The sequence below is a fragment of the Panthera leo genome, chromosome A2 (genome assembly GCF_018350215.1).
Source record: "Panthera leo isolate Ple1 chromosome A2, P.leo_Ple1_pat1.1, whole genome shotgun sequence".
NCBI classification, from domain to species: Eukaryota; Metazoa; Chordata; class Mammalia; order Carnivora; family Felidae; genus Panthera; species Panthera leo.
In genome coordinates, this window is record NC_056680.1 from 103,090,885 (window position 1) to 103,118,700 (window position 27,816).

The window sequence follows — 27,816 nt, forward strand, 5'->3', positions numbered from 1 at the left end:
CCCTGTGTCTGGTGGGAGAGGAGTAATCTCTTGACAGCATAGGGAGGGAGTAAAATCCCTTATACCTTTATGTTGCTGAATTTTAAACCAAAGTAGCATTTTATTTCTTATCTATATAGTTTGTGTGATTGTCACTTACTTCAGGATTTTGTTTTTTAAGTGTTACTTGTATTTTTTTCAAATAGTCATTGTTAATGCCTCATCTCCATCTATAGGATGATAGCTTTAATAAATGTGTTTGTGTATACATTTGATTTCTAGTGTGGTAAGTGGAATAATGGCCCTCCAAAAATGTCCACGTCCTAATCCTCAGACCTTGTAAATATGTTCCCTTACATAGCAAAGGAACTTTGCAGGTATGATTAAATTTAGTTATGGATCTGGAGATAGGAAGATTAACCAGGGTTATCCATGTGATCCCAGTCTAAATCACATAAGTACTTAAAAGGCGTAAATGATGTAGAGTCAGTAGATGAATTTTGTAGTGCTTAATTAGTTTTTTCAACCTTGATGGCTATTGAAATGATTTTGAAAGGCATTTTTGCTTTATTTGGATGTAAGTTAAATATAAAATCATTTAAGCAGTAATGGAAAATTGGTTCATTATTCTTTAAAGTTTGCTACAATTAAAAATGATCAACTTATGGCTGATTTTTTTTATAACTTTTATTGAGCTGTAATTCACATACCATACAATTCATTCATTTAATGTTGTAATTTAGTGGTTTTTGGTAAATTCATGGAATTGTCCAGCCATTACCACAATTAATTTTAGAACTTTTTTTTTTAATGTTTATATTTATTTTTGAGAGAGAGAGAGAGAGAGAGAGAGAGAGCAAGCTGGGGAGGGGCAGAGAGAGAGGGAGACACAGAATCCAAAGCAGGCTCCAGACTCTGAGCTGTCAGCACAGAGCCCAACGCGGGGCTCGAACTTGTGAACTGCGAGATCATGACCTGGGCTGAAGTCAGACACTGAACTGACTGAGCCACCCAGGCGCCCCTAATTTTAGAACGTTTTTATTGCTCTACTCCTCCCCGCACCCCCATTCCCACCAAAATTCCTATACCCATTACCAGTGACGCTATTCTCCATTCTCCTAGCCACACGCCCTGGGCAACTCCTAATCTACTTTCTGTCACTGTATATTTACCTATTTTGGACATTCCTTATAAAGGGAATAATATGTGGTGTTTTATGACAGCATTTTTTTCACCTACCATAATATTTTAGGACTTACTCATGTTATGGTATGTATAATACTTCATTTCTTACGATTTTTGTGTAATATTCCATTATATGGATATACTGGATTTTTAAATTTATCTATTCATCTGTTACTTGATGGATATATGTGGGTTTGTTTTGTTTTTCACTTTTTGGCTGTTATAAATCATACTGCTATGAATATTCACATACAGGCCTTGTTGTGAACGTGAGATTTCACTTATCTTAGTTGTATTGCTAGGAGTGGAATTGCTGGGTCCTAGGATAACTCTGATTTGAACATTTGAGAAACTGCTTTTAAACTGGCCATACTCTTTTCTGTTCTCACCAGCAGTGTATGAGGACCCTAGTTTTGTTTTTTTTTTTTAACATACTTAACATTTATTTGTGTCCTTATATAGTCATCCTAGTGGGCGTGAAGTGGTATCTCATGGTTTTGATTTGCATTCTTTGCTGGCTAATGACACTGATGATATTTTAAAAAGAAAAGAATGATGCAGCACCTTTTCCCTCTCTTTTATCTGTGCTATGTAACATGGCTAAAGTGATGTTTCTAGTTGGACTCTTAAGCAAATGAAAAATGACTGAGATTACACATCTGTTGTACAGCTTTAAATAATCTATTATTGCCCTCATCCCTAATTTTAGTTCATATGAGCTAAGAAAGCAAAATCCAATGTGATATTATAGTCAAATTCCAGAAGGATACTCTGAGGAATAATTGAAGATTATTCCCATAGCACTGTTTTCTTTTGCTGTCCTTATCACAATTGTAATTAAGTTTGTTTTTATGTTATTAGTTTAATAAATGGACAGAGACCCTTTATATAATAGAGATCTGGCAACTTATTTTTAAATATTTAAACTTTTGTTACTTGAATGCTAGGATAAGTTCAGACAGTAAAACTGGTACCAACAACAATTAGAATTATCTTACTATGAAAACGTGCTTCCTTGTTCTTGGGTATAGTTGAAGCTATATGACTATCAGGGATATTTATGAAGAGTTTTCCAAATGGGTACAGAGATGGGATTATATGAAATAATACTGGATTTTAATTTTAAGATGTTTGTGAAATAATCATGATTAAATCCTAATTCCTTTGACCTCACTATGTCATGGGTCCTTTTTAACATTCCTAGTCCAATAGCCATTTTTTTGTCACAATTATACAGTGTCCTAGTTACCCACATACCTCTTGCCTTCACTTAAAATTCCAATATCTTAGTTGGATACTATGTTTAATCATTTTAGTAATGCTTTTGCTACCATCCTTGATATTTTTCATCCTTTTGCCAGTCTGAATGAATTCTTTCCTTTTCCATTCCTGCCTGAGAGTTGCCAGTTACATTTTTTTTTTTTGAGAATTTTTTGTTGTTAGGCATTTTTTTAACCCATCTTTTTTTTTTTTTTTCCCTATACCCATCTTTAAGGTGAATGTAGAGTTTTATATTATATTAACTGTATTAAAAAGTACTTACTCTAAATTCAGGAACAATTTTGATTATAGTTGAGATTTTGAAAGATCTGAGCAAGATCTGTAGACTAGTGGACCTGAAATCCCAAGAGAATAGGAGCTGTCCTGGCAACTACTTTAGGTGTATTATCTACTTCTACAGGGTTTGGTTCACACTGGGTACTTACAGAGTATTTCACAAATGAATTTTTTCCATCTTTCAAAATAGCTATGCACCTGAAGCTAGTGTACTTTGGAAGAGTCTTTTTTTTTCTTGTCCTTTATTGGTTAGAAGGGAATTAGTCCGTTTCTCCTTATATATTAATTGTATTTCATTGGTGAAACTATGTAATTACTCAAAGGCTGCCTGGGCTACTTTTGTGTAAGTACCTTGTTATGTAGACATTTTCTCTGCATTATTTTTTTATGTGGAAACTTTTCATTTGCTTTTAGGCGAGGTAATTGCTTTTGAAGAAAATATAAATTAGCTTACCTATGTCCCTTTTGAAGTTAGTTTAAAATTGATGTTTGTACTTTTTTGGCATATTTTCTTATAACTTTAATGTAACTTGAAAGCATTCAGATTTTCTTTTCATTTTCTCTATACTTTATATTATCTAGTGACTTTTCATCTTTTTATACAAGTGCCAAAGGACTTATTGGGACCTATCTTCTCATAGTCTTTTACACACATGCATCATTTTCTACTCTCTTTGAAGTTGTCTCATCATTTTTTCCTATCTCATACATTTTATTTTGTTTTATAGATCTCCTTTTTTGGAAAATAAATGCATTAAAAAGTCCAAGTACTTTTTAGCAACTTTGACTAAAAGCATATTGTTTTTCAGGGGGCACCTTTTGTTATAGATCATTATTTTGAAAAAAAAAAAAGAAAAAAACTTAAGCACCTGGTTAAACTGTTTTCCATCTAACTTAAAGTCTGAAGTCAATAGCCTGTTTCAAGTGGCATTCTTCATTCGAGAGATAATCAAATATCCTAGAGTGTTCTTTCATTACATTTGTTTTTAAACTAATTTTACACATGCAAAATAGTAGCCTATTTAACAACGTTAGAACCTATATCCTAAGAATTTGAAAAACCAGAATATGTTTTTTTGTCTGTTTATATCTGTGTGTGTGTGTGTGTGTGTGTGTGTGTGTATGTGTAATTCTTGATGCTAATTTAAGTGGAAACAGAAACATGTGGACTCAGCCCTATTGAAATGACTAAAGATTACTGTGCATTGTGTCTTAACTTACTTGTCATCTTTATACTTTTTAAATTAAATTATTACAGTTCTGGAAATAAAGGGTTATGTATTGAGGCTTTAGATATCAGAGATTGAGTCTCTTATTAGACTTAAAGTGACCTCTGAAGTACTAAACAGATTGTATAGCCTCTGTTTGTTAAAGATCCTTAGAAAAAACCCTGGCAGAAAGTTTTGTGTTGAACTGACTGTATGTAACTCACTTTGGCTTACTTGGAAGGGATCTACTATGGGTATCCTTAGCTCAGATAATCTATTCAGAGCCCAAAGACTCATGCTGTGCTTTTTTTTTTTTTGCCTGTTGGAAATCTGTAATTTTTATTTACTTCCTGGAATGTAGAATAACAACAAAGAATAGTCAGAGCTTCAGGAGTTTACTTATTTTGAATATACCACCATTCATGAGAACGATTTTATAGATCCTTATTTATTAATTTGTACAATGTATAATTTGTTTTCTACTTTTAATTAGGCGTGTGGTTATTTTAATTTATAGTGTTAAGAAAAATCAGTCATAGTTTCATTCTACATATTTTCCTAACCCCATTAAAATTAAATTAGATAAAAATAAACTCCATAGCCAACTGACAAGAAGGGGGAAAACTCACTTTTGGTGATCACCATTCCATCTGTTATGTGCCAGTAGCCAGTAGAAACAGATGGTGCTTGTTGATACGTATATAGTTTTTATTTTATTTTGAATATCATATGAGCTTTAATAAGTAATTGTTTTCAATATATTGTTTTATGACTGGAAAACATATACTTATTTTTTAAGGAATTTTGTTACATAAATTTATTTTGAAAAATTAAAAAAATTATATTGAACGATTTTGTACAACTGCCACACAGTTGCTGGCATTGATTCCTCAGCATAAATCCGAATTTTAGCTTAACAGGTTTTCAAGGTTTGACCTGATTGTCCTAATTAACATTGAATTTAGAATTTTGTTCACGAATAACCATTTTCTCTTTTTATGTAGAAATTACACAGGGAGGCATTCCTTATGTTTCTTCTAACCACATATAGCTAGTTTATTAATTGTGAAAAAAAGATACATGTTAAATTTAGAGAAAACACACAAATGAATATGTGAAACCCATCTTAGTGATATCAAAGATGTTGAGGTACTGTCTGTTAGTTTGAAATTTAGTTCATTTGTCAAATGAATCATTCTAACCTTGTGAAAATCATCATGAATGTAGCTTCATTGTAAATTAAAATAACCCCAGTGCTAAAGAATTAATTAAAATTTGTTGCATGTTTTCTAGTCCAAATGTTAGTGAAATTACTGAAACATTTAATTATATCTTTCGGATGAATAAACTATTAAAATGATGCTTGGTAGGTAAAAATACTTTATTCCTTTTTAACTTAGATACATTGTCTGTAATACCATGGCACACTCTCTTTGTGGATATTTTATCACCTTCTGTTTTCAATGTACTGGGGCGCCTGGGTGGCTCAGTCAGTTGAGCGTCCAGCTTCAGCTCAGGTCATGATCTCATGGTTTGTGAGTTTGAGCCCCGCGTCAGGCTCTGTGCTGACAGCTCAGAGCCTGGAGCTTGTTTCAGATTCTGTGTCTCCCTCTCTTTCTGCTCCTCCCCTGCTTGTGCGCGCTCTCTCTCTCTCTCTCTCTCTCTCTCTCTCTCTCTCTCAAAATCAATAAACATTTAAAAAAAAAATGAAAAAATGTACCAGAGGCAGATAAAGAGCTAGGTAGATGTGATCTATGCAACTCAGATTGTCATTGTTCCCTAGGTAATAATAAAATTCTAACAAAATAACAACACAGAAAAAAACCAGAAATATGTCAAGATTTGGAGTGAGGTTCAAAGAAAAAAATTTGCAATTGAACCCTCTATCATTGGGAATTCTAGATAATGTATCTGTGTTAAGTTCTAAAGCATATACTTTTTAAATAAAATTCTTCCTTCTTCCACATGCTGTTTTCACCCTGCATATTATTATTATTATTATTATTATTATGCTTCTAAAATAACATCAGCCTCAATGTATATATATCATGAAATGACCACCCAGTTATGAATATTTCTATATATCTAAGATAGAGCAAGCTTTTGGATAATTGAAATTTGTTGCATGAGTTAAACATGTTTTTGTTATTCCTTTTTGCATCATTTCTCCCTTTTTAACTCTTACCCATACATTTTCTGATTCTTTCAGGGACACCATGTTTAAGATATCTTATCTGTTGCGATTGTAGGCAGTTATGAATTGTCATTATTACAGTGGCTGCCACTTCATTAAAACTAGGAAAAGAAAACTCTTTCCCTCTCTATCTGCTCCTATCCCATGTGTACATGCATGCGTTATCTCCCTCAAAATAAATAAATATTAAAAAAAAAACCTAGGGGGCAAAAAACAATTTCCAGTATTTCCCTAGTTGGAGGACTTGGTATTGCAAAAAACTGTGTTTGGATTAATTTTTTTTTTAATATTACTGGTGTGATAAATGTCAAAAAAAGAAGATTGCTGTACTTTACTTTGGTACTGGATTCTATTAGTCATTGTACTGTATAGAATGCCAAGTTGGGTAGATTATAGTGTCATTTTAAGGTATTGAAGTCTCCTCTTCATTGGAAGGAAGTTTCTACTTGTTTCAAAATACAAGAATTTTTCCTTTAGGCATCACACTGTTATAATTTATTTAAGTATTCAAGTGGAAATAAGAGATTTGCTTTCTTGTAATAATTTTACTCATTTCTACTTGGGATTATACTATTAACCTTGGATTGCCATGCAAGAAAAATTACTGAATTAAGAGTTGATGTACCTGAGTTTGAAGTTTGCCTTTGTCAGTTATCAGCTGTAATCATCAAGTCACTTCTTTGGACTGCTTTTTCAGAGCTCTAAGATGCTATAATTTCATCTTGTTTATAACACTTCTTTTTTTTTTTCTGGCTGGAAATTTTTTATGTTACTTGTGTTTTGTTATTTAAAATTACCACAGGAATACATCAAAGATTACCATTTGGTAATAAGTATACTTAATTTAAAATGACTCTTTTGGGTAATTATAAATATATTCATTTTAAAAATAGCACTTTGCAGTGCCTGGGTGTCTCAGTCCATTAAGCATTTGACTTCAACTCAGGTCATGATCTCATTGTTCCTGAGTTCTAGCCCCTCATCTGGCTCTGTGCTGACAGCTTGGAACATGGAGCCTGCTTTGGATTCTGTGTTTCCCTCTCTCTCTCTATGCCCACCCCCGACTTATGCACACATATGTGTGTGCGCACTCCCTCTCTCTTTCTTTCTCCCCCCCCCCCATCAGAAATAAGTAAATAAACATTTTAAAAAATAGCACTTTAAAAAAATAGCCTGGGTGGAATCTGACTCTTGATTCCTGGTTAGGTCGTGATCTCATGGTTCGTGGGATCGAGCCCTGTATCGGGCGCTGCGCTGGAAGTGCGGAGCCTGCTTGGGATTCTGTCTCTCCCTCTCTCTGATGCTCTCTCTCTCTCTCTCTCTCTCTCTCTCTCAAAACAATTAAATAAACTTGAAAAAAATAGCACTTTCATAAGACATATACATGGTTAAATAAGAAATTTATTGAGAAATACAACTATGCCATTGTGTGATGGTATCACCTCTTGGCTTTATGCCTTATGATATTAATTACAGTGTGGGTATGAAAAACTTGCAATTGATGCAATCATATGAGAGGTTTAAGGATTTAAAGTATTAATCAGAAATGTTAAATTATTGTATATCTTCAAAAGAATTGCAAACATGAACTTAGGACATTCACATATATATTTCAAAAATTAATTCAATGGTTAGATAATTTAAAAACCTGGTAGTAGTTGACTTCTATGCAAAAAAAGAACCCCAATTACTGGTAGCAGTTTACTACTACATAAAGAAACAAACTGAATTGCTACTTCATTACCTAAAGATGAGTTGAATGAAGAAAAATAGGGGAATGTGTGAAGGCCTTTTGGGGATTCTTAGATGTTATGGGACTCAAATGAGTAATTTCAATATTTCCCCTTTGATATTGGTTATTTGGATCACCTTATTGAAATGACCTTATTGCATAAATTATGCAAATTAAAAATAGATCAGTAGAGAAGGGAACAGTAATTTATCCTTTTTGTCAGTTGTTTTATCATTTGTATTATCTAGTATAATTATGAGTTTCAATCTACCCACTTATTTGATTAAAACAAATTTATTGAGCTTTAATGTAGTACATGTTGTATTATTTTTAATTAAATCAAGAAAGATGAATAGGACAAGGCTTTTACCAGTTTTGTGATGAATTGTGTCAGAGGACAGAAATTAAAGCATAAAGAACAGGAATGTCACAGAAAGGAAAGATGAATATGTAAAGAGCTAGCTTCAGGGTTATAGGTGAAACCTGGATAAGTGTCAGTATTAAGGACTCTTCATACTGATGTTCTCAAACTTTAATGTGTGTATAATTTGCTTGTGGATCTTGTTAAAGGGCAGACTCTAATTCAGTATGTCGAAGTGAGCATGAGCTTCTACATTTCTGGCAAGCTCCCAGGGGATGCCAGCATTTATGGGCCATGACTGATATTTTGAGGAGCAAGGCTCAGTACTGTTTTTTGGAAGTAAGAATGAATATATGTAGGTCCTACTCTTAATTATTTTATCTATCTTAAATTTTTTTATCCATGCATTATTCAACCACTGTTTATTTAGTGCTTACTTAGTACCAGATACTTTGCTTCCTGTGTACCAGAGTTACAAAGGTGAATAATTCATTGACTCTGGCAGTAAATTCAGTCAGAAACTTCAAAGATTTTTTTCTTTTTTTGTGTATATGTGTGGAGAAAATATATTTTTGTGTGTTTTCGTTTTTCTTTTTTTTTTAATTTTATTTAAATCCAAGTTGGTTAACATATAGCCTAATACTAGTTTCAGAATAGAATTCAGAATAGAATTTAATGATTCATCACTTACATACAACACCCAGTGTTCATGGCAGCAAGTGCCCTCCTTAATGTGTAGGGCCTGCATTTAAAGCCTTTTCCTGGATATAGTCTTTTTCTAACTTATTCCATAATGTAATTAGAACATCCTGATTAGCAGTACATATAGTTTATAAATTTACTTCCTTTGAACGACTAATTTAGTCAATGCTTGGTTATCTAGGGGTAGATTAAACAGTATGCAATTGGCAATGTTATTAAATGACAGTGGACTCAGTTTTATGAAGAATTGAAATGAGAGTAATTTAGGAAGACATCAGTGTATTGGACATCATTTCTGTTTAGAATTATTGGTACCTGTTCTAATTTGGGAATGTTCCTTGATCTCAACAGTCAGGCAAAATAATTTGTGGGAATGGTGCCTCCATTCTCTTTTAGTCTCTCTAAAGAGCTGTGGTCTGAACATGGGGATTACACATCTACAGGAGGCTGTCCTATGTGAATAAAGATTTTTAACATATTGGCTGCAAATACCATTGTATTTATATTACTTTTTTATTAACAAAATTTTTAATGTTTATTTTTGAGAGAGAGTGTGAGCAGGGAAGGAGCAGAGAGACAGACACAGAATCTGAAGCAGGCTCCAGGCGCTGAGCTGGTGGCATAGAGCCCGATAATGGGCTTGAACTCATGACCTGTGAGATCATGACCTGAGCCAAAGTCAGACACTTAACCGACTGAGCCACCCAGGCACCCCATATATTATTTTTGAACATGTAGAGGTCATCTTTGTAATAGTAAATATGTTGTGAAATAATTGATGTAAACTTTCAACTAAATTCGTTTAAAGTAAGTAATTTATACCATGTTTTATTTCACCTAGGATTTGGGGACATCTGAGATCTTTTACTCCCACTTTTTTTATGACAGTTAGAAATTCTTTATATTATACAAACATGTATGTACACACATGAGAATACTAGAAGTAGGAGGAGTCCAGGTGTAGCATCTCAGCTATAGAAGCATATAAGTTATGAAAATTGAAATGCTCTAGATAAATCATAATTGTGTGACATGTATAAAGTGTTGAAAAAAATCATTCTGATTTTGGAGAACTTATTTTTCCTATCAGAAAGTTGTGTAATTTAAAAGTAAAGAACTTGTAAAGTACATTTAATGTGTTATGTTTTTATCTCTCATAGATAAATTGTTAACAAAATATTGCTAGAGGAATACAGTATTAATTAGAAATACTAATTTTCCAAGTCCTTAACTTAAGCAGTAACATTTAACAGAGAGTATTTTTTTATTATTATTAATTAAACATTAGATATTTCTGTGGCATCTTTTTTTTCTTAGAGAACCAGAGGACGAAAACGAAGCTTCATTCCTGAGGAAGAAAAACATGAGGTTGGAATAAGTTAAGCATTTTTTACACAGTCTAAACTTTGAAAAACTTTCTTGCTTAAATTATTTCTTTTTTCCTCATATCCAGATTTTGTTTTATGTTTTGTTTTGTTTTGTTTTCTCTTGTATGGCAGGAAAGAATTCCTAGAGAGAGAAGGCAAAGGCAGTCTGTGTTACAAAAGAAGCCTAAGGCTGAAGATTTGCGAACTGAATGTGCAACTTGCAAGGGAACTGGAGACAATGAAAATCTTGTCAGGTAAATGGGATGCTGAGACTTTGTCTTCAGGGCATTAAGGTTCCATCTTCATCATTTTCTCATCACAGATATAATGGGGGAAAAATCACAGTATAGGGCTTTCTTAAAATCTTATTTAGTGGAAACTGTAGTTCAGAAACATTTCATTCTCTTACTAACCTGCCACACATGGTTATTTTCTGGATTGAGATGTAATTAAGAGTTCAAAATCTGGATTTTGAACACAAGAAACAATTTTCTCTTGACAAGAGCACTTGACAGTGCTCTGTATATAGAGGCCACAAAAACAATTTGATTTAAACACTTAATACTAAGATTATTACTTTATCTCATAAAATAGCAAAATTACTAAGTTGTTACATATTATAAAAGTTGAAATTTATTAGTAATAATGTTAAGACCAACACTTGTTTATTGACAAGAGCTTCAATAGCACTTCCTTACCATTTATCAAAATGAATGTGTTAAATGCTTCTCTCTTATGAAATAAAGAAAAGTGAAAAGATGGCCTAGGTAGATTTTGTTTTTTGTTTTGTTTTCTTCTTTGTTTCTTTGTTTTGATTTGGTACTTTTTTTTTTTGTATCAGACATAATGCTAATCAGGAATCTCAGCTGATGTTGCACAGTGGCTATTCCTGAGGGTGCAGAGACTGTTAATTTTAACCTTTTGTTTCTTTTGTTGAGATGAAGAAATTTATTTAAAACCCTAGGTGAGATGGAGGAGTAGGTGGCACGAAAGGAAACCTCATTTAAAAGAGGTATCATTCTTTCAAAGTACAGTAACAAAGAGTCTTTTGGTATGTTAAGGGAACCCTTTCTGATTTCTTTTAAAAATTGTTTTTTGATAAAACACTATGAAATTAACTGAGGGCATAGAAATTAAGTGTTTCAAAAAGAAAAAGGTGTTGAAACATATATTAGTCCTATTAAATGATTTTAAATATTTGCTTCCAAAATGATGTCATTTGTCATTAAAAATCAAATTTCTGTTTGTTTTCATTCCTCAAAAACATGCAGTTTTAAATTTTATGAGTTTTTTTTTTATTCTATCATTAAAGAAGATAAGGAGAAAATAAAAATTCCAGTGAAGAAATGCAAAGTGCTTCAACAAAGTTAAGAAGGTCTATCATATTTGGTCAGTAATTTTTGAAGTAGTACATGTAAGATGTCATGAGCACTCTCCTGAAGATGAAACTCATTTAAATTTAGGGTAGAGTAGTTCCTGTATCAGAAGATACACATGAATAATTCTGACCACAATATAATTTTCTGATTTATGTGAATAAAGAAATCCCAAGCATAAGCATAACATGATGGAGTGCATAAAACTGTAAAAATAAATAAAAGGAAAAAAAATCCCATAAAACAGTCTTATATAATGAATAAAAATTCAGTCTAGAGGAATTCCTCTTGGGGTTGAGGGTTGTATTGTGGGATATAATCAATTTGAAACAATAGTTTAAAACATAGAGAGCTGGTTATTCTGTTTTTAATTATTTGAACCTATGTCAATATCAACCCTCTTATTTATTTTTTTCAAGATAGTTGATTCATGACATTTTTGCTGTAGGACCTATACATTTTTACAGGTTTCTATTTATTTTATTTGCTTGGTCATGTGTTTGAAAGAACCTAGGCTATATGTTCAGTTTTTAGTTTAAAAACCACTTTATAGCAAGAGCGAGTCCAACACATCATATCATAGTTGTCATAAAAAAAAGTAGGCACCATCTTCCTTCATTTATAGCTGAAATTTTTAAAATAGTATTAGGCTTTCCTATCACTTATTTAATTAGTTTCTCCTATAAAATTTCCTTTCCTAATTGCATTATTATAACTTGCCAGAGTCTGGGATTTGGTGGAAAGTCTCCTGGAAGGTAAAGATATTTTTGTTACTCTAGAAATAATGAATATACAAAGTCTTCTTCCTTGATTTTGCCTTGTTAAGAAGATAACATCACAGTTTTTCTGCAAAGGTTTTAAAGAGGTAATGAAGAGGGAATTAAATGTTTTATAAATATTATATAGTAATGTTTTTGAGGACAAAATAAGCTGGATATAAAGCAGTGCCATAAAATATTTTATGGTTATAATGTGAATCTTCTGTAAAAAAGAAATACATATTCAATTTAAGCACTGTTGCTCTTGAGTTAAAGAAGAATTTTATTTTATGTAGAATTTCATGTGTTTTTTAAAAAGATAATCGTATAAGCTATTATCTGCCATTTCCCTTAACATCTCTTTTATTTTGTAATTGGCACCATTATTGTTTGCAAATCATTCCCACAAAGGTTCACACTTTTATGATTAAGTTGCGTATTAAATATTGTGTACACATGCTATTTTTTAACTTTAATTTTAAGACATTTTAAATGAAACTTTATTTTTCCCAAAGATATATTTCAGTGCTTAGTCAGAGATACATTAAACTTATTACGTCTGTTAGGTTCTCTTATAAAATTAAACTTCTTGGGTAGTAATTTAATTAATAGTCTTTTGCTGAATATATTTTCTCAAGTTCCTTTGAACTAATGTATATGACTCACTAGAACCTGCTGTTTAGCAGCTTTGATTTTGAAACCACACTTCTCTATGTAATTCAGGCTATATAAAAAATTCTTTCTTAATTATTTTCTTGCTTTTTCAGTTATTGTATATGTGTATATGTGAATTTACATGTGGAATTTTTTAATATCATTGGAAATTGAGTTCAGTTAATCAGTTAACTGTAATATTAGTTTCCAACTGTTATTTTCAGTTTGCCTCTAAGTTTTTCTCAGGTCTTTGACAATTTACCATTTCTGTGTCTCAGTTTTTTCCCTCTATTGTACATGATCAAAATTATACTCTTTTCCATTAGGGACTTATATAAATAACTACTGAGTGATCCTATTTTTTCCATATAAAATAGTAGGATAGTGGTATTATTTAGTAATACAAAGGATACATATATGCAGGCTCTGAAATAAGGGTTCCAGTTGGTAAATATGTTGTGGTAATAATACATGCTTATTTTTTGCTTTTCAGAAAATGTGCACGTCCTGTTTTTGTATCTAATTATTTCTAGAATATGGGGGACAGAAAACTTGAATTTGTTGAAACATGTTCTCTAAAATAATTAGACTGAACTATTTGCACTAGACATGAAGAATCTGAAAATGATCAAAGTCTTAAAGAGAAGGATGGTTTATAGTATCTTACAAATTTTTTAAAAATACTGCTTCCTTTTTGCCATTTGCTTTTAACATTTAATTAAAAATTATGTGGGAAGTTTCCAATTAAAATGTATTTTTTTTTATGCTACTGAGGGCTAAGACCAAAATGAAATTCTGTTTTGAAATTGTGAAGTGTTTTTAGGCATTTATCTCTTTGTAATGGATGTTCTTTGTTCTAGGTAGTTATGGCCCACGCAGTGATCTAGTATTTGTTTTTGTTTCCACATTTCTGGCACATTTAATACTCAGTAAATGCTTGGTAAATGACTACTTCATAATAACTAATGACTGATTATTCTTTGCTGAATTAATTAAAAAAATGTATACTGTTACAATTTATTCCTAGAACAAATTCGTCATTAAATAGAAGTATTTGGTGAAAATATTTAAAAGCCTTAATAAAGGAGGATTGCTTTTATGTCATTAAAGAATAGGGGATTATTTGTTTCTGTGTATTAGGGAAGGAAATAGGAACTACAGACTTGAAATTAGTTAGTTGATGCATCAGTGTAATAATAGAAATGAAGTGATCCCTCTTCTTGATCATATTTGACTTGCAAAAGATAGATTTTTAGATATAGGTGGGCCTTTCTTTAAGTCTTCATTAAACTATCAAATTAAGAATAAGACCAAATTTTTAGACCTCAAATTTTACTTTAAATGTGCAAACTCAGTGTGACACATTTTATTACTTAATGGGAGATAGGAGAGAGGAAAAAGGTTTCTAAAACTAAGAACCCTAGAATCCATTGTCGCCTTGAATAGCATCTTTAATTTTATCTCGTATTGTTGCTGTTACTCAGACACATTGAGTGTAGGAAATGATCTATGAAGCTATTTCACTTTTATAGCTATGTCCACACTATTAAACGCTTATTACTATATTCTCCTTGAGTATATGGCAAATTACATAGATATTTAACCATTTTAGTTATGAGATGAGGATGTCTGTTTGGTCTCTTAACAATATTATTAGCACTTTTATTTAGTTCCCATTTTAAACATCTGGATTCTGAGTGTTCCCCCCGAAACTAAATTTAATTGTATCATAAGCTGTTGGAACACCAGCAAGAATTTATATTTATCAGATTTGTATTTCAAATATTAGTCTTTGATTACTCAGATGTTTTTAAATTACCTGTTTTGTTCTAACATAGATGGAGGCTTATTAGATTGCCTGTGTCATAGTTGAGAAGGTGTTTTCTCGTAGAGATTTTATTAGACTGGAGAGTAAAGCTAAGATTAGTTACAACTTCAGTTACTATATTCATAGGACATCGGTTTGCTGAAAATGGATTGTTTTAAATTACTTAAAAAAATGAAACCTGGTGTTATTTTTTAAGAACAGTTGAGATTACAGCTGATTTCTTAAAACAAATAGCATGTATTATTTTATTTTGATTACATACTTGTTAGTTTATTAGTTCTTGTGCAATTTATCACATAATAATTCTTAATGATAAAATTTGCATACTCATGTAGGAGTTTCATGATTGTAAGTGATGGTGTAAATATATATTATTTGGATACTTATGAATTAAAACTTAGAAACAACTACAAGTTTTAAAATGATTTGTGTCTTCTAATTTCAAATGTATTAAAAACAGACATTCCTGTACAAAGACATTTCTGTACAAACTTCTGTTTTTATTCTTTGCCTCTATCAGCAATTACAAGGATAAGTTTTAGGTTTTTGTTTTACTTGTTTTGTATTCCTGAGTCAGTGGTTAGTACCATTGAATTACTGTATTCTAAAGGACTATTTCTAAAACTTGGATTTTAATATTTCTTTCAGTTATATGTGGTAAAATGTATCCTCTCGTGTCACCCTGACAGCTGACAGCCTTTGTGTTATACCGCTTTCTTCAAGTTTGGCTGTTACTCTCTCTGGTATATATTTAACTTGGCTTTTCACTCTTGAAAGTATAACCATCTTGAAGGCATAGTCTCTGTTTCACTTACCCTCATAAACCTTTATGTTCTCGCTCCAAGTTACTGAACACCAACCCCCACCCTCACCAACCATGATGGTTGGTGGCTGACACACTTCATAGGAAGTTGTATTATGGAATCATTGCCAGGATATTAAATCTGACTAATTGTTATGTTAGATTTAATATAAAAGACAAAGAGCAGCATACAAAGATTTCTCTGAAGACATATGGACTTCCTGTACTCTTGGCTTGAAGAAATAATGCTGCCTAACTCCTTTAACAGGGTTCACATCAAAAGAGAAGAAAGTCTGGCATTCTAAATCCAAACTGATGAAGCTTTAGGAATTAAATGTAAACAAGGAACATAATTATGAACTCTTTGAACCTTTATTTTCTTAGATATTTAACTGTTCTTTTATTTTTATATATAATTTTAATAACGATTATAGCAACAGTTGCTTTTGAAGGAAATTCTGATATTAGTGAATAATATCTAATACTGAAGCAAGATTAAAATTCAGTAAAATTAGAACACCTATTTTTGTCACTTTCTGGAGTGTTTAACATAATTACATCTTTATTTTGAGAAATACTAATAAATCTCCATTCTGTTTAGTACACAGTTGATTTTAACTTTTGATGTCTTTTACAAAGGTATTGCTGTATGAGATCATCTTTAGTAATGAAAGCTTAATTTATTATTCTTGAAAACATGGTGGTTTAATTGTGTTAACTTTTAAAAAGCTACTTAATTGGATAAGCTTAATACTACACATAAAACTCTATAAGAATGCAAATAGTTAATACATGAATAATACTAGAATGTATAAAGAATTCAGTCTGATTATTGATTAACAAAGATGTTTTTCTTTCCTTTATTATCAAAGATAAGTAGGAAAAAAGGGAGCATATATATTGCAATTATTTAAAGTTTTAAAATATATTATCCTTTATGATATATTTTTAAAAGTAGATATTTTTTGAATTTGAATGTAGACAACAGAAAATTAAAAGTTAAAAAAGTGGCTCTACCTAAATAGAAACTTAATCATACATGTTTTGTTTCAGTGTTTTTAAAATCTAGACTATGTCAACTACATAGACAAACAACAATTTAATGTCCCTAAAATTGTGAATTCTGAAGTAATAATGAAATGATCAAACAAGCTTAAACAGTTTCATGGAAATATTGTGTCCATATTAAAATTTATTTAAAAGTGTCATGTCCGTTAGTTCTCTGTTTGCTTGAGTTTAGAATATATAGGAAGACGTTCCATAATTGCTAACCCAAACAACTACGATATGTGAATTTAGTAAGTTCGTGTATGTGTGTGTGTGTGTGTGTGTGTGTGTGTGTGTGTGTGTGTGTGTGTGTTATGGTCTGTTACATACAATGGAATGCATAAATGTTAAGTGAATAAATTGATGACTTTTAACAAAAGCATGTACTCCTATAACCCCCCCATTTCTAATACGATCTGGAACATTTTCATCACTTCCAAAAATTGTGCTGTTTTCCAGTCAGTCATTCTTTCCAAAGGCACCTACTTTTCTATTTTTCAAACTTATGTTACTTTTTCTTTTCCTCTTGTAGAATTTCATATGAATTATATGTTAATTTTTATTTGATATCAGCTGTTTCTAATGGGTATGTGAAGGAATCCCACTGTGGTTTTAATTTGTATTATTCTGATATATATTGATATATAGGGATGTTGATAGGCAAGTCAGTTAATCTCTGTGGATCTCTGTTTTCTTATTTTAGGAGAAGAATTTAGGCTATATCATATCTGAGGTCTAACACACTAGCTCCGATAATCAAAAATTATATGATATTCCAAGTCCCCAAGTCCATACTGCTTATTTGTTTACATTCTCTCACAAGCCCTCCATGGAAACGCATTCTGTCAGTAACATTTCTCTCTAGGCTACTCTGTATGTAGAATGTAATTATGTTTTCTTCAGTCTCAAAAAAAAAAAAAAATCTCTTAGAGTGAAAGCTGTTTTCATGTTGTGGTGTCTCATTTACCTAAATAGGAGGGGAAAGTAATTTAATTCACAACTCCATCTTTCATTGATAAATAGCAAATACTTCTTTTCTTTTTAAAAAATAAATATACTGAGATCTAGTGTTCGAACTGCAAAATCAGCCATTATAAGTGTAGAGCATAATAATGACTTTTACTACATTTGTTAAGTGATTTGCTATCACTAAAATCCAGTTTTACAATATTTCCATCACCTCAAAAACTTCTATGCCTGTTTACTGTCAAACCTAGTTTCCACCTTCAGCCTTAGGCAACCTCTGCCAACATTTCCCTACCAGTTCCTCATAGCCTATTTACTTTCCTGTCCTGGTCTTTTCATCTTAATATTACCATTATACATATTTCTTGTTACAGATTTTTTTAAAATTTTTTTTCCTAAAGGCAACAAAGATTCTTTTTCTGATCCAAGCTTTAGTCAGTCTCCTGAACCTCCTCCTAGGCTCATCTGTGCACTTCTTTGTAAAACACAGGTTTAGCAAGAACTCTGCTAAGTCACTTTTATTTTTTAATCTTTAACATTAGTTTTTATTTTTGTAATGTTTTTCTCATACAAATAATTTTTACCTCTCAGTTAATCTCATCTTTTCACTCAATTTCAGGTATTGTCCTGAATTTCTGGCCTCCAAGATCTCTTAATTTTAATGCTGTTTTAATCCTGTTGTGGTTTTTTTTTGTTTAATTTTTTTATTGAAGTATAATTAGCATATAGTGTTATTATATTAGTTTCAGCTGTGTAATATAATGATTTAACAATTCTATAAATTACTCAGTGTTCATCACAGTAAGTATACTGTTAATCCTCTTTATCTGTTTCACTTATCCCTCCACCCACCTCCCCTTTGGCAGCCACCAGTTTGTTCTCTGTATTTAAGAATCTGCTTTTTTATTTGCCCTTTTTTCTTTGTCTGATCATTTGTTTTGTTTCTTAAACTCCATGCATGAATGAAATCATACTCTACTTGTCTTTCTCTGACTAACTTATTTCACTTAACACAGTATCCTCTGGCTCCATCCAGTTTGTTCCAAATGTCAAGATCTCATTCTTTTTTATGGCTGAGTACTAATCCAGTTTATGTGCACACACATACACACCATCTCTTCTTTATCCATTCATTTGTCAGTAGACACTTAAATACTTGACTTGCTTCCACATCTTGTCTATTGCAAATGATGCTGCCGTAAATATAGGGGAGGATATATCTTTGAATTCATGTTTTTGTTTTCTTTGGGTAAATACTCAGTGGTGGAATTATTGGATAATATTGTTTTTAATTTTTTGAGGAACCTCCATGTTGTTTTCCAGGGTGGCTGCACCAGTTTGCATTCCCACCAACAGGGCAAGAGGATTCCTTTTCTTCTACATTCTTGTAACACTTGTTTCCTTGGTTTTTGATTTTAGCCTTTCTGACAGGTGTGAGGTGACACCTCATTGTAGTTTTTTTTTAAATTATTTTTTAAACATTCATTCATTTTTGAGAGACATAGAGAGACAGAGCATGAATGGGGGAAGGGCAGAGAGAGAGACACACACACACAGCATTCAAAGCAAGATCCAGACTCTGAGCTGTCAGCACAGAGCCCGACATGGGGCTTGAACTCACTAACCGCGAGATCATGACCCAAGCCAAAGTCGGATGCTTAACTGACTGAGCCACCCAGGCACCCCTAATTGTAGTTTTCATTAGCATTTTGCTGATGATGAGTGATGTTGAACATCTTTTCATGTGTCTGTCAGTCACGTGGATGTATTCTTTGGAGAAACGTCTGTTGATGTCTTGTGCCCATTTTTTGATTGGATTTTTTTGGTGTGTTAACTTTTATAAGTTCTTTATATAGTTTAGATATTAACCCCTTATCAGATGTATTATTTGCAAATATCTTCTCCTATCCATAGGTTGCCTTATGCTTTTGTTGATAGTTTCCTTTACCGTAGAAAAGCCCCCTTTTTTTTTTTTTTTTTTTTTTTTTTTTTGGTGCAGTCCCAAGTAGTTAAATTTTGCTTTTGTTTCTCTTGCCTGAGGAGACATACCTAGAAAAATGTTGCTAAGGCTGACGTAAAAGAAACTACTCCCAATGTTTTTATCTAGGAGTTTTATGGTTTCAGGTCTCATATTTAGCTCTTTAATCCATATTAAGTTTATTTTTGTGCATAGTGTAAGAAAGTGGTCTAGTTTTCAGTTTTGTTTTATACGTAGCTGTCCAGTTTTTCCCAGCACCATTTGTTGAAAAGCCTATCTTTTCTTCATTGTATATTCTCATCTCTTTTTGTTGTGGTTTAACTACCCAGTTATGCTTGGGTTTATATCTGTTCTCTATTCTGTTCCATCAATCTATGTGTTTGTTTTTGTGCCAGTACTATATTGTTATGATTACAGCTTTGTGGTATAATTTGTAATCTGGAATTGTGGTACTCCCAGCTTTGTTTTTCTGTCTCAGGATTGCTTTGGCTCTTCAGGGTCTTTTGTGGTTCCATACAAATTTTAGGATTGTTTGTTCTAGTCCTGTGACAAATGTTGGTATTTTGATAGTGATTGCATTAAATCTGTAGATTGTTTTGGGTAGATTGCTTTATGAACATTTAAATAATGTTGGTTCTTCCGATTCATGGGCATGGAATATCTTTTCATTTGTGTCATCTTCAATTTCTTTCATGGATTTTTTTTCCATTAATTACTTTTCATTCATTTGTTTTTATTTTTTTTTTATTTAAATTTTTTTTTCATTTACATCCAAGTTATTATAGCATATACTGCATCATTGATTTCAGGGGTAGATTCCTTAATGCTCCTTACCCATTTAGCTCATTCCCCCTCCCACAACCCCTCCAGTAACCTTCTGTTTGTTCTCCATATTTAAGAGTCTCTGATGTTTTGTCCCCCTCCCTGGTTTTATATTATTTTTGCTTCCCTTCCCTTGTGTTCATCTGTTGTGGATCTTAAAGTCCTCATATGAGTGAAGTCATATGATAGTTGTCTTTCTCTGACTAATTTCGCTTAGCATAGTACCCTCTAGTTCCACCCATGTAGTTGCAAATGGCAAGATTTCATTCTTTTTGATTGTTGAATAATATGCCATTGTGTGTGTGTATATGTGTGTGTGTGTGTATGTATATATATACACACACACATATATATACACGTATATATACGTATACACACACACACACACATATATACGTATATATATATACATATATATATACATATATACGTATATATGTGTGTATATATATATACATATATAAAACTTCTTTATCCATTCATCCATTGATGGACATTTGGGCTCCTTCCATACATTGGCTTAGTTGATAGTGCTCCTATAAACATTGGGGTGCATGTGCCCCTTCAAAACAGCATACCTGTATCCCTTGGATAAATACCTAGTAGTGCAATTGCTGGACCGTAGGGTAGTCCTATTTTTAATTTTTTGAGGAACCTCCATACTGTCTTCCAGAGTGACTGCACCAGTTTGCATTCCCACCAGCAGTGCAAAAGAGATCCCTTTTCTCCGCATCCTCGCCAACATCTCTTGTTGCCTGAGTTGTTTATTTTAGCCATTCTGACTAGTGTGAGGTGGTATCTCTTTGTGGTTTTGATTTGCATTTCCCTGATGATGAGTGATGTTGAGCATTTTTTCATGTGTCTGTTTGCCTTCTGGATGTCTTCTTTGGAAAAATGTGTATTCATGTCTTTTGCCCATTTTTCACTGGATTATTTGTTTTTTGGGTGTTGAGTTTGATAAGTTCTTTATAGATTTTGGATACTACCCCTTTATCTGATATGTCATTTGCAAATATCTTCTCCCATTCCGTTGGTTGCCTTTTAGTTTTGCTGATTGTTTCCTTCACTGTGCAGAAGCTTTTTATTTTGATGAGGTCCCAATAGTTCATTTTTGCTTTGGTTTCCCTTGCCTCTGGAGACGTGTTGAGTAAGAAGTTGCTGTGGCCAAGATCAAAGAGGTTTTTGCCTGCTTTCTCCTCAAGGATTTTGATGGCTTCCTCTCTTACATTTAGGTCTTTAATCCATTTTTGAGTTTATTTTTGTGTATAGTGTAAGAAGGTGGTCCAGGTTCATTCTTCTGCATGTTGATGTCGTTTTCCCAGCACCACTTGCTGAAGAGACTGTCTTTATTCCGTTGGATATTCTTTCCTGCTTTGTCAAAGATTAGTTGGCCATATGTTTGTGGGTCCATTTCAGGGTTCTCTATTCTGTTCCATTGACCTGAGTGTCTGTTCTTGTACCAGTACCATACTGCCTTGATGGTTACAGCTTTGTAGTGTAGCTTGAAGTCCGGGATTGTGATGCCTCCAGCTTGGGTTTTCTTTTTCAAGATCGCTTTGGCTATTCAGGGTCTTTTCTGGTTCCGTACACATTTTAGAATTGTTTATTCTAGCTCTGTGAAGAATGCTGGTGTTATTTTGATAGGGATTACATTGAATAGGTAGAGTGCTTTGGATAGTATCGACATTTTAACAATATTCTTCCTATCCAGGAGCATGGAATCTTTTTCCATTTTTTTGTGTCTTCTTCTGTTTCTTTCATAAGCTTTCTATAGTTTTAAGTGTATAGATTTTTCACGTCTTTGGTTATATTTATTCCTAGGTATTTTATGTTTTTTTGTGCAACTGTAAATGGGATCGATTCCTTGATTTCTCTTTGTCGCTTCATTGTTGTTTTATAGGAATGCACGTGATTTCCGTGCGTTGATTTTATATCCTGCAACTTTGCTGAATTCATGAGTCAGTTCTAGCAGTTTTTTGGTGGAATCTTTTGGGTTTTCCATATAGAGTATCCTGTCATCTGCAAAGAGTTCAAGTTTGACCTCCTCCTGGCTCATTTGGATGCTTTTTATTTCTTTGTGTTGTCTGATTGCAGAGGCTAAGACTTCCAATACTATGTTGAGTAACAGTGGTGTGAGTGGACATCCCTGTCTTTTTCCTGACCTTAGCGGGAAAGCTCTCCGTTTTTCCGCATTGAGGATGATGTTAGCGTTGGGTCTTTCGTATATGGCTTTTATGATCTCAAGGCATGATCCTTCTATCCCTACTTTCTTGAGGGTTTTTATCAAGAAACGGTGCTGTATTTGGTCAAATGCTTTCTCTGCATCTATTGAAAGGATCATGTGGTTCTTGTCCTTTCTTTTATTGATGTGATGAGTCACATTGATTGTTTTGTGGATCATTGATGTTTTATATACCTCCTTGGTTAAGTTTATTCCTAGGGACTTTATTATTTTATATCCTAGATATTCCTATTATTTACAATTCCGAGGTGCAATTGTAAATGGGATTATTTCTTAATTTATCTTTCTGCTACTTCATTATTAGTGTAAAGAAATTCAACTGATTTTTGCGTATTAATTTTGTATCTTATGAGTCTACTGAAATCATTTGTCAGTTCTAGTAGTTTTTTGGTTGAGTCTTTCTGCAAACAGTGCAAGTTTTACTTTTTCCTTACCAATTTGGATGCTTTTTATTTCTTTTGTTGTTGTTGTTTGATTACTGTGAGTAGAACTTCCAGTACTATGTTGAAGAAGTGGCAAGAGTAGACATTCTTGTTCTGTTCCTGATCTTAGAGGAAAAGCTGTCAGGTTTTCACCACTTAGTATGATGTTGGCTCTGAGTTTTTCATATCATGGCCTTTATTATACTGAGATATGTTTCCTCTAAACCTGCTTTATTGAGGGTTTTTGTCATGGATATGTGTTGTACCTTGTCAAATGCCTTTTCTGCATCTTTGCGATGCTCATGTTTTTTATCCTTTTTTCTTGTTCATGTGATCTATCACATTGATTTGAAAATATTGAACCATCCTTTTATTCCTGAAATTAATCCCACTTTATCCTGATGATTGATTTTTTTAAATGTATTGTTGAATTCTGTTTGCTAATATTTAGTTGATGATTTTTATATCATCACAGATATGGCCTATAGTTTTTTTTTGTTGTTGTCTTTTTCTGGTTTTGGTATTAATACTGGCCTCATAGAATGAATTTGGAAGTTTTTCTTCCTCCTCTATATTTTTGGAATAGTTTGAGAAGAGTAAATATTACCTCTTCTTTAAATGTTTGTTAGAATTCACCTGTGAAGCTATCTGGTCCTGTACTTTAGCTTGTTGGGAGTTTTTTTGTTTTTGTTTTTGTTTTTTTTATTAGTGATTCAATTTCATTGCTAGTAATCGATTTGTTCAAATTTTTTATTTCTTCCTGATTCAGTTTTGGAAGATTATGTTTCTAGGAATTTATCCATTTCTTCTAGGTTATTGAATTTGTTGGCATATAATTTTTCATAATATTCTCTTATAATCCCCTTGTTTCTGTGATGTAGTTGATCTTTTCAAAGAAACAGCTTCTGGTTTCATTTATCTGTTATGTTCTTTTGGTCTCTATTTCATTTATTTCTGCTCTAATCTTTATTATTTCCTTCCTTCTATTGGCTTTGGGCTTTGTTCTTTTTCTAGCTCTTATAGGTGTTAGATTGTTTATCCTGCTAAGTCACCTCAGCTAGAATCCCCTGCCCTTGATATCTGATCATCCTAGATATCTGCTCTGGTTCCTCACCTTCCACTTTCCCCCAGGTAATGTCTGATCACCTGGGCTATCTTCAGCAACAGTCCTCTTGGGTTGGTTTAGCCAGAATTTCTCCTTATCTTTGATGTTTCCCTTAGTAATTTTCCACCCACTAACCCCCACCCTTTTCCTTGGCCATAAATTCCCACTTGGCAATGCTGTATTCAGGGCTGAGTTGCTTCTTTCCTACTGTAAGATCACATTGCAAGTGGTCCTAATACCTATTGTGATGGTCCCAAGTGTGATTGGATATTTTTTTTTTTTAGCAGAGGAACTTCTAATTAGATATACTAAAAGGGGTCTTGAAATGTGAAAACATCCCATTTTATTTCCTCTTCAACTCAATATTTTCTTTTAAGTTTTTTTTTGTTTTTTTTTTAAACTTCATTCTTTTTTTTTTTTTTTTTTTACGTTTATTTATTTTTGAGACAGAGAGAGACAGAGCATGAACGGGGGAGGGGCAGAGAGAGAGGGAGACACAGAATCAGAAGCAGGCTCCAGGCTCTGAGCCATCAGCCCAGAGCCCGACGTGGGGCTCGAACTCACGGACTCACAGACCATGAGATCGTGACCTGGGCTGAAGTCGGACGCTTAACCGACTGAGCCACCCAGGCGCCCCCTTTTAAGTTTTTTTTTTAAGTTTATTTATTTTGAGAGAGAGAGGTAGCAGGACAAGGGCAGAGAGAGAGAGGGAGGCAGAGAATTCCAAGCAGGCTCCACACTGTCAGTGCAGGAGCCCGATGTAGGGCTCAAACTCCCAAACCACGAGATCATGACCTGAGCTGAAGTCAGACAGTTAATTGACTTAGCCACCCAGGTGCCCCTCGATATTTTTAAACATTGGATATTTTTAAAAGAAGCCCACTACATTTATGTAAAAAGCCTAAATTTTATTAAATTTTATTATCTCTTATATTGGGAGACAGTATTATGTAACATGATTAGTTAGAGGATTTATAGCTACTCAGTTGAGTTTGAAACCTGTTTCTGTGAGTTAGCACTGCCCTTATCTTTCTTGTGCCTTAGTTTCCTTACCTGTAAAATAGCAATAATCAATAGTGCTTACCCCTTAGGTTGTTGGAGGATTAAATGAGATCAATGCAAATATAGGGGTTGGCTAAATGTTTAGGGAATTGTAAATGTTCTGCATATGCCAACAACAACAACTGTAATAAGACACTTATGTACCAGGTACCATACATATTTAATCATTTAATGCTCATCCTATGAGCTAAGGAGTATTATTATCTCCATTGAATTGAAGAGGAAACCATGATATAGAGGACTTAAGTAAATTCCCAGAAGTTGCATAGAGTAGAAAGTATTGGAGCTGATACTCAGATTCAGGCTGTCAGGCTCTAGCGTCTGTACTGTTAACCCTATATATTCTTAGCATAATTTGCATTTCAGCTCCCTGGTTAGATGAAACTTGCCTTTGATAAATGTATTTGTTGTAGGCTAAATGGTGACAGCCCTTTAGGATGATTTGATATTGTGTTTATTTTATAGTTTACATGATATTCTTTGAGACTTCAGTGCTATAATCTTCATTCTTCTAACCATGCTATTTGAGTTTCTTTGATATGAAGATTTCTTAAAATGTACTACTTTTTCCTTTTTAATTTTAGATGTTATTGAATTGTTCTTTATTTATGTTTTATACTGAATGAGGATCATAGTGCTAATAATGGATCTAACCTTTGACGATGTTTGTCTCTGTGATGTTTGTTTTTAAAGAAATATACCTTCGCATTTTTAGGGGGCAAGATTACATTCTTTTCAGATATTTTAAGAGATGTTAATATCTAAAAGGTATATGACTATAATATGTTCACATAATATTTATGTTGTGTATGTACATATAAAATATATTAAAATACATACAACTTTAATGCCATATATATTAATTGAAGGTTGCTGTTTGCTAAAATCTGTGATGCCATCTATGTGTTTACTTTTTGATTATTGGTAATTTTAATTGTGGTCATCTATTTACTAAATGCTTTTGAACCCCCTTTGTCTTGTCTTAAAGAACAACACACATCAATGCTATGCTGCAATTGTAGATTAAGGAAATTTCTGAATATACAGCACAATGATGTGAAATTTTAAGAGAGGTGTATTTGTATTAACCACCAGTTGTGCAAAAAAAGAAAAAAAGAAAAAATTACAAGCATAGTATCTTTGCATCTTGTCAATTGTATTTGTAGAACAGATACATGTTACATATTATAGGCCTCTTGATTGTTATCTGAGGGTTATTTGGAGAGGAGGGATCATGTAAATAGTGGAATACAAGATAATAGACAAAGATTGTGGTCCTTTGAAATTTAGTTAGCTTAACAAATAAGACATTATCATTTTAGAATATTCATGAAATAAATGTTAATTTTTTTTTTTAGTTGAGAATTTGAGTCTTACTTCAGGATACATGAAACTTAGACTTAAATCTAAGAAATGTACAACTTAAGAATTACAGAACTATAGGGAAATCTTGCTCATATTTTAAAATGTGTGTATACATGCATGTGCGCGTGTATTTTAGTTAGCTGTAGGCTATTTGAACAGAAATGATTATACATTTCTGTTTTATTATTAAGGACAGAAAGGGAAACTATTAAACTTCCTTTTCCCTCATTCATCTTATTCACACATTCTCTGTAATGTGCGTCATTAGTATAACTTTAATATTCCAGTTAATAGTGTTGACATATATGGAGAGACTGTTAATAAGGAAAGTAAGGATGATAATTTTTCTGCTTATTAACAGAAGAAAATCTCTCTTTTTGAGAGCGGTAGTACATTTAATATTTAATTTAATAGACTCAGAAAGTGAGCCTCACTTGAAAACTTAATTAATCAGCCAGGAAAAATGGTAGGGAGGGCATAGATCTAAAATTGAGAGGTTAGAATCTGAGGTAAGGCTTTGCCAGCAAGAGGCTGTGTCACCATCAGGAATGAAGATAACTTCTTTGGGAACTAGTTGTCTCATTCATAAAATGAGTGGTGTACTAGATCAATTTGAAAATCCCCTTTAATTTTCATTCTGTGATTTTATAATAGTGTAGCAATGAAGACAAAATTCAGAAATTAAAGTTATTTGGGTGTATGGAATTCTGAATAATTTACAGCGTAAAACTTTCACCAACAGTGGTATTTTTAATTGTATTATTAGCCTGTAATATTTTTCTGATTTTAAATTGAGTTATACATTGTATAGATAGTAGCCTACCAAAATATGTGAGTTATTATAAAGCAGATACTTTTCAGTTTTCAGGTTTGTGAGAAATGGCTTATAGTAGAAATGTTTTCTTTTAATCTGGAAGCTTTTTTCTTACTAATTTTCTAAGGTAAAATATTCTAGGTTGAACTTTTAAGTAGGCTAAATTACATTATGGATAAAAATGACATGTTATTGGGGCACGTGGCTCAGTTGGTTAAGTGTCCGACTCTTAGTTTCAGCTTAGCTCATGATCTCATGGTTCATGAGTTTGAGTCCCACTTTGGGCTCTG

The 27,816-nt window shown here is 32.7% G+C and overlaps 1 protein-coding gene across 6 annotated transcripts in view; it reads left to right on the plus strand.

The window, feature by feature from the left end:
- Positions 1-27,816, plus strand: part of PHF14 (PHD finger protein 14) — a 208,740-nt gene that overhangs the window by 85,877 nt on the left and 95,047 nt on the right. For all 6 annotated transcript variants that reach the window (XR_006197137.1, XM_042918919.1, XM_042918943.1 and 3 more), the window contains exons 15-16: positions 10,236-10,286; positions 10,418-10,539. Coding sequence is in view for 5 of the 6 variants with exons in the window: in XM_042918919.1 (XP_042774853.1) it covers positions 10,236-10,286; positions 10,418-10,539 (173 nt within the window). In the remaining variant the exon portion in view is untranslated. The remainder of the gene's footprint in view (positions 1-10,235; positions 10,287-10,417; positions 10,540-27,816) is intronic.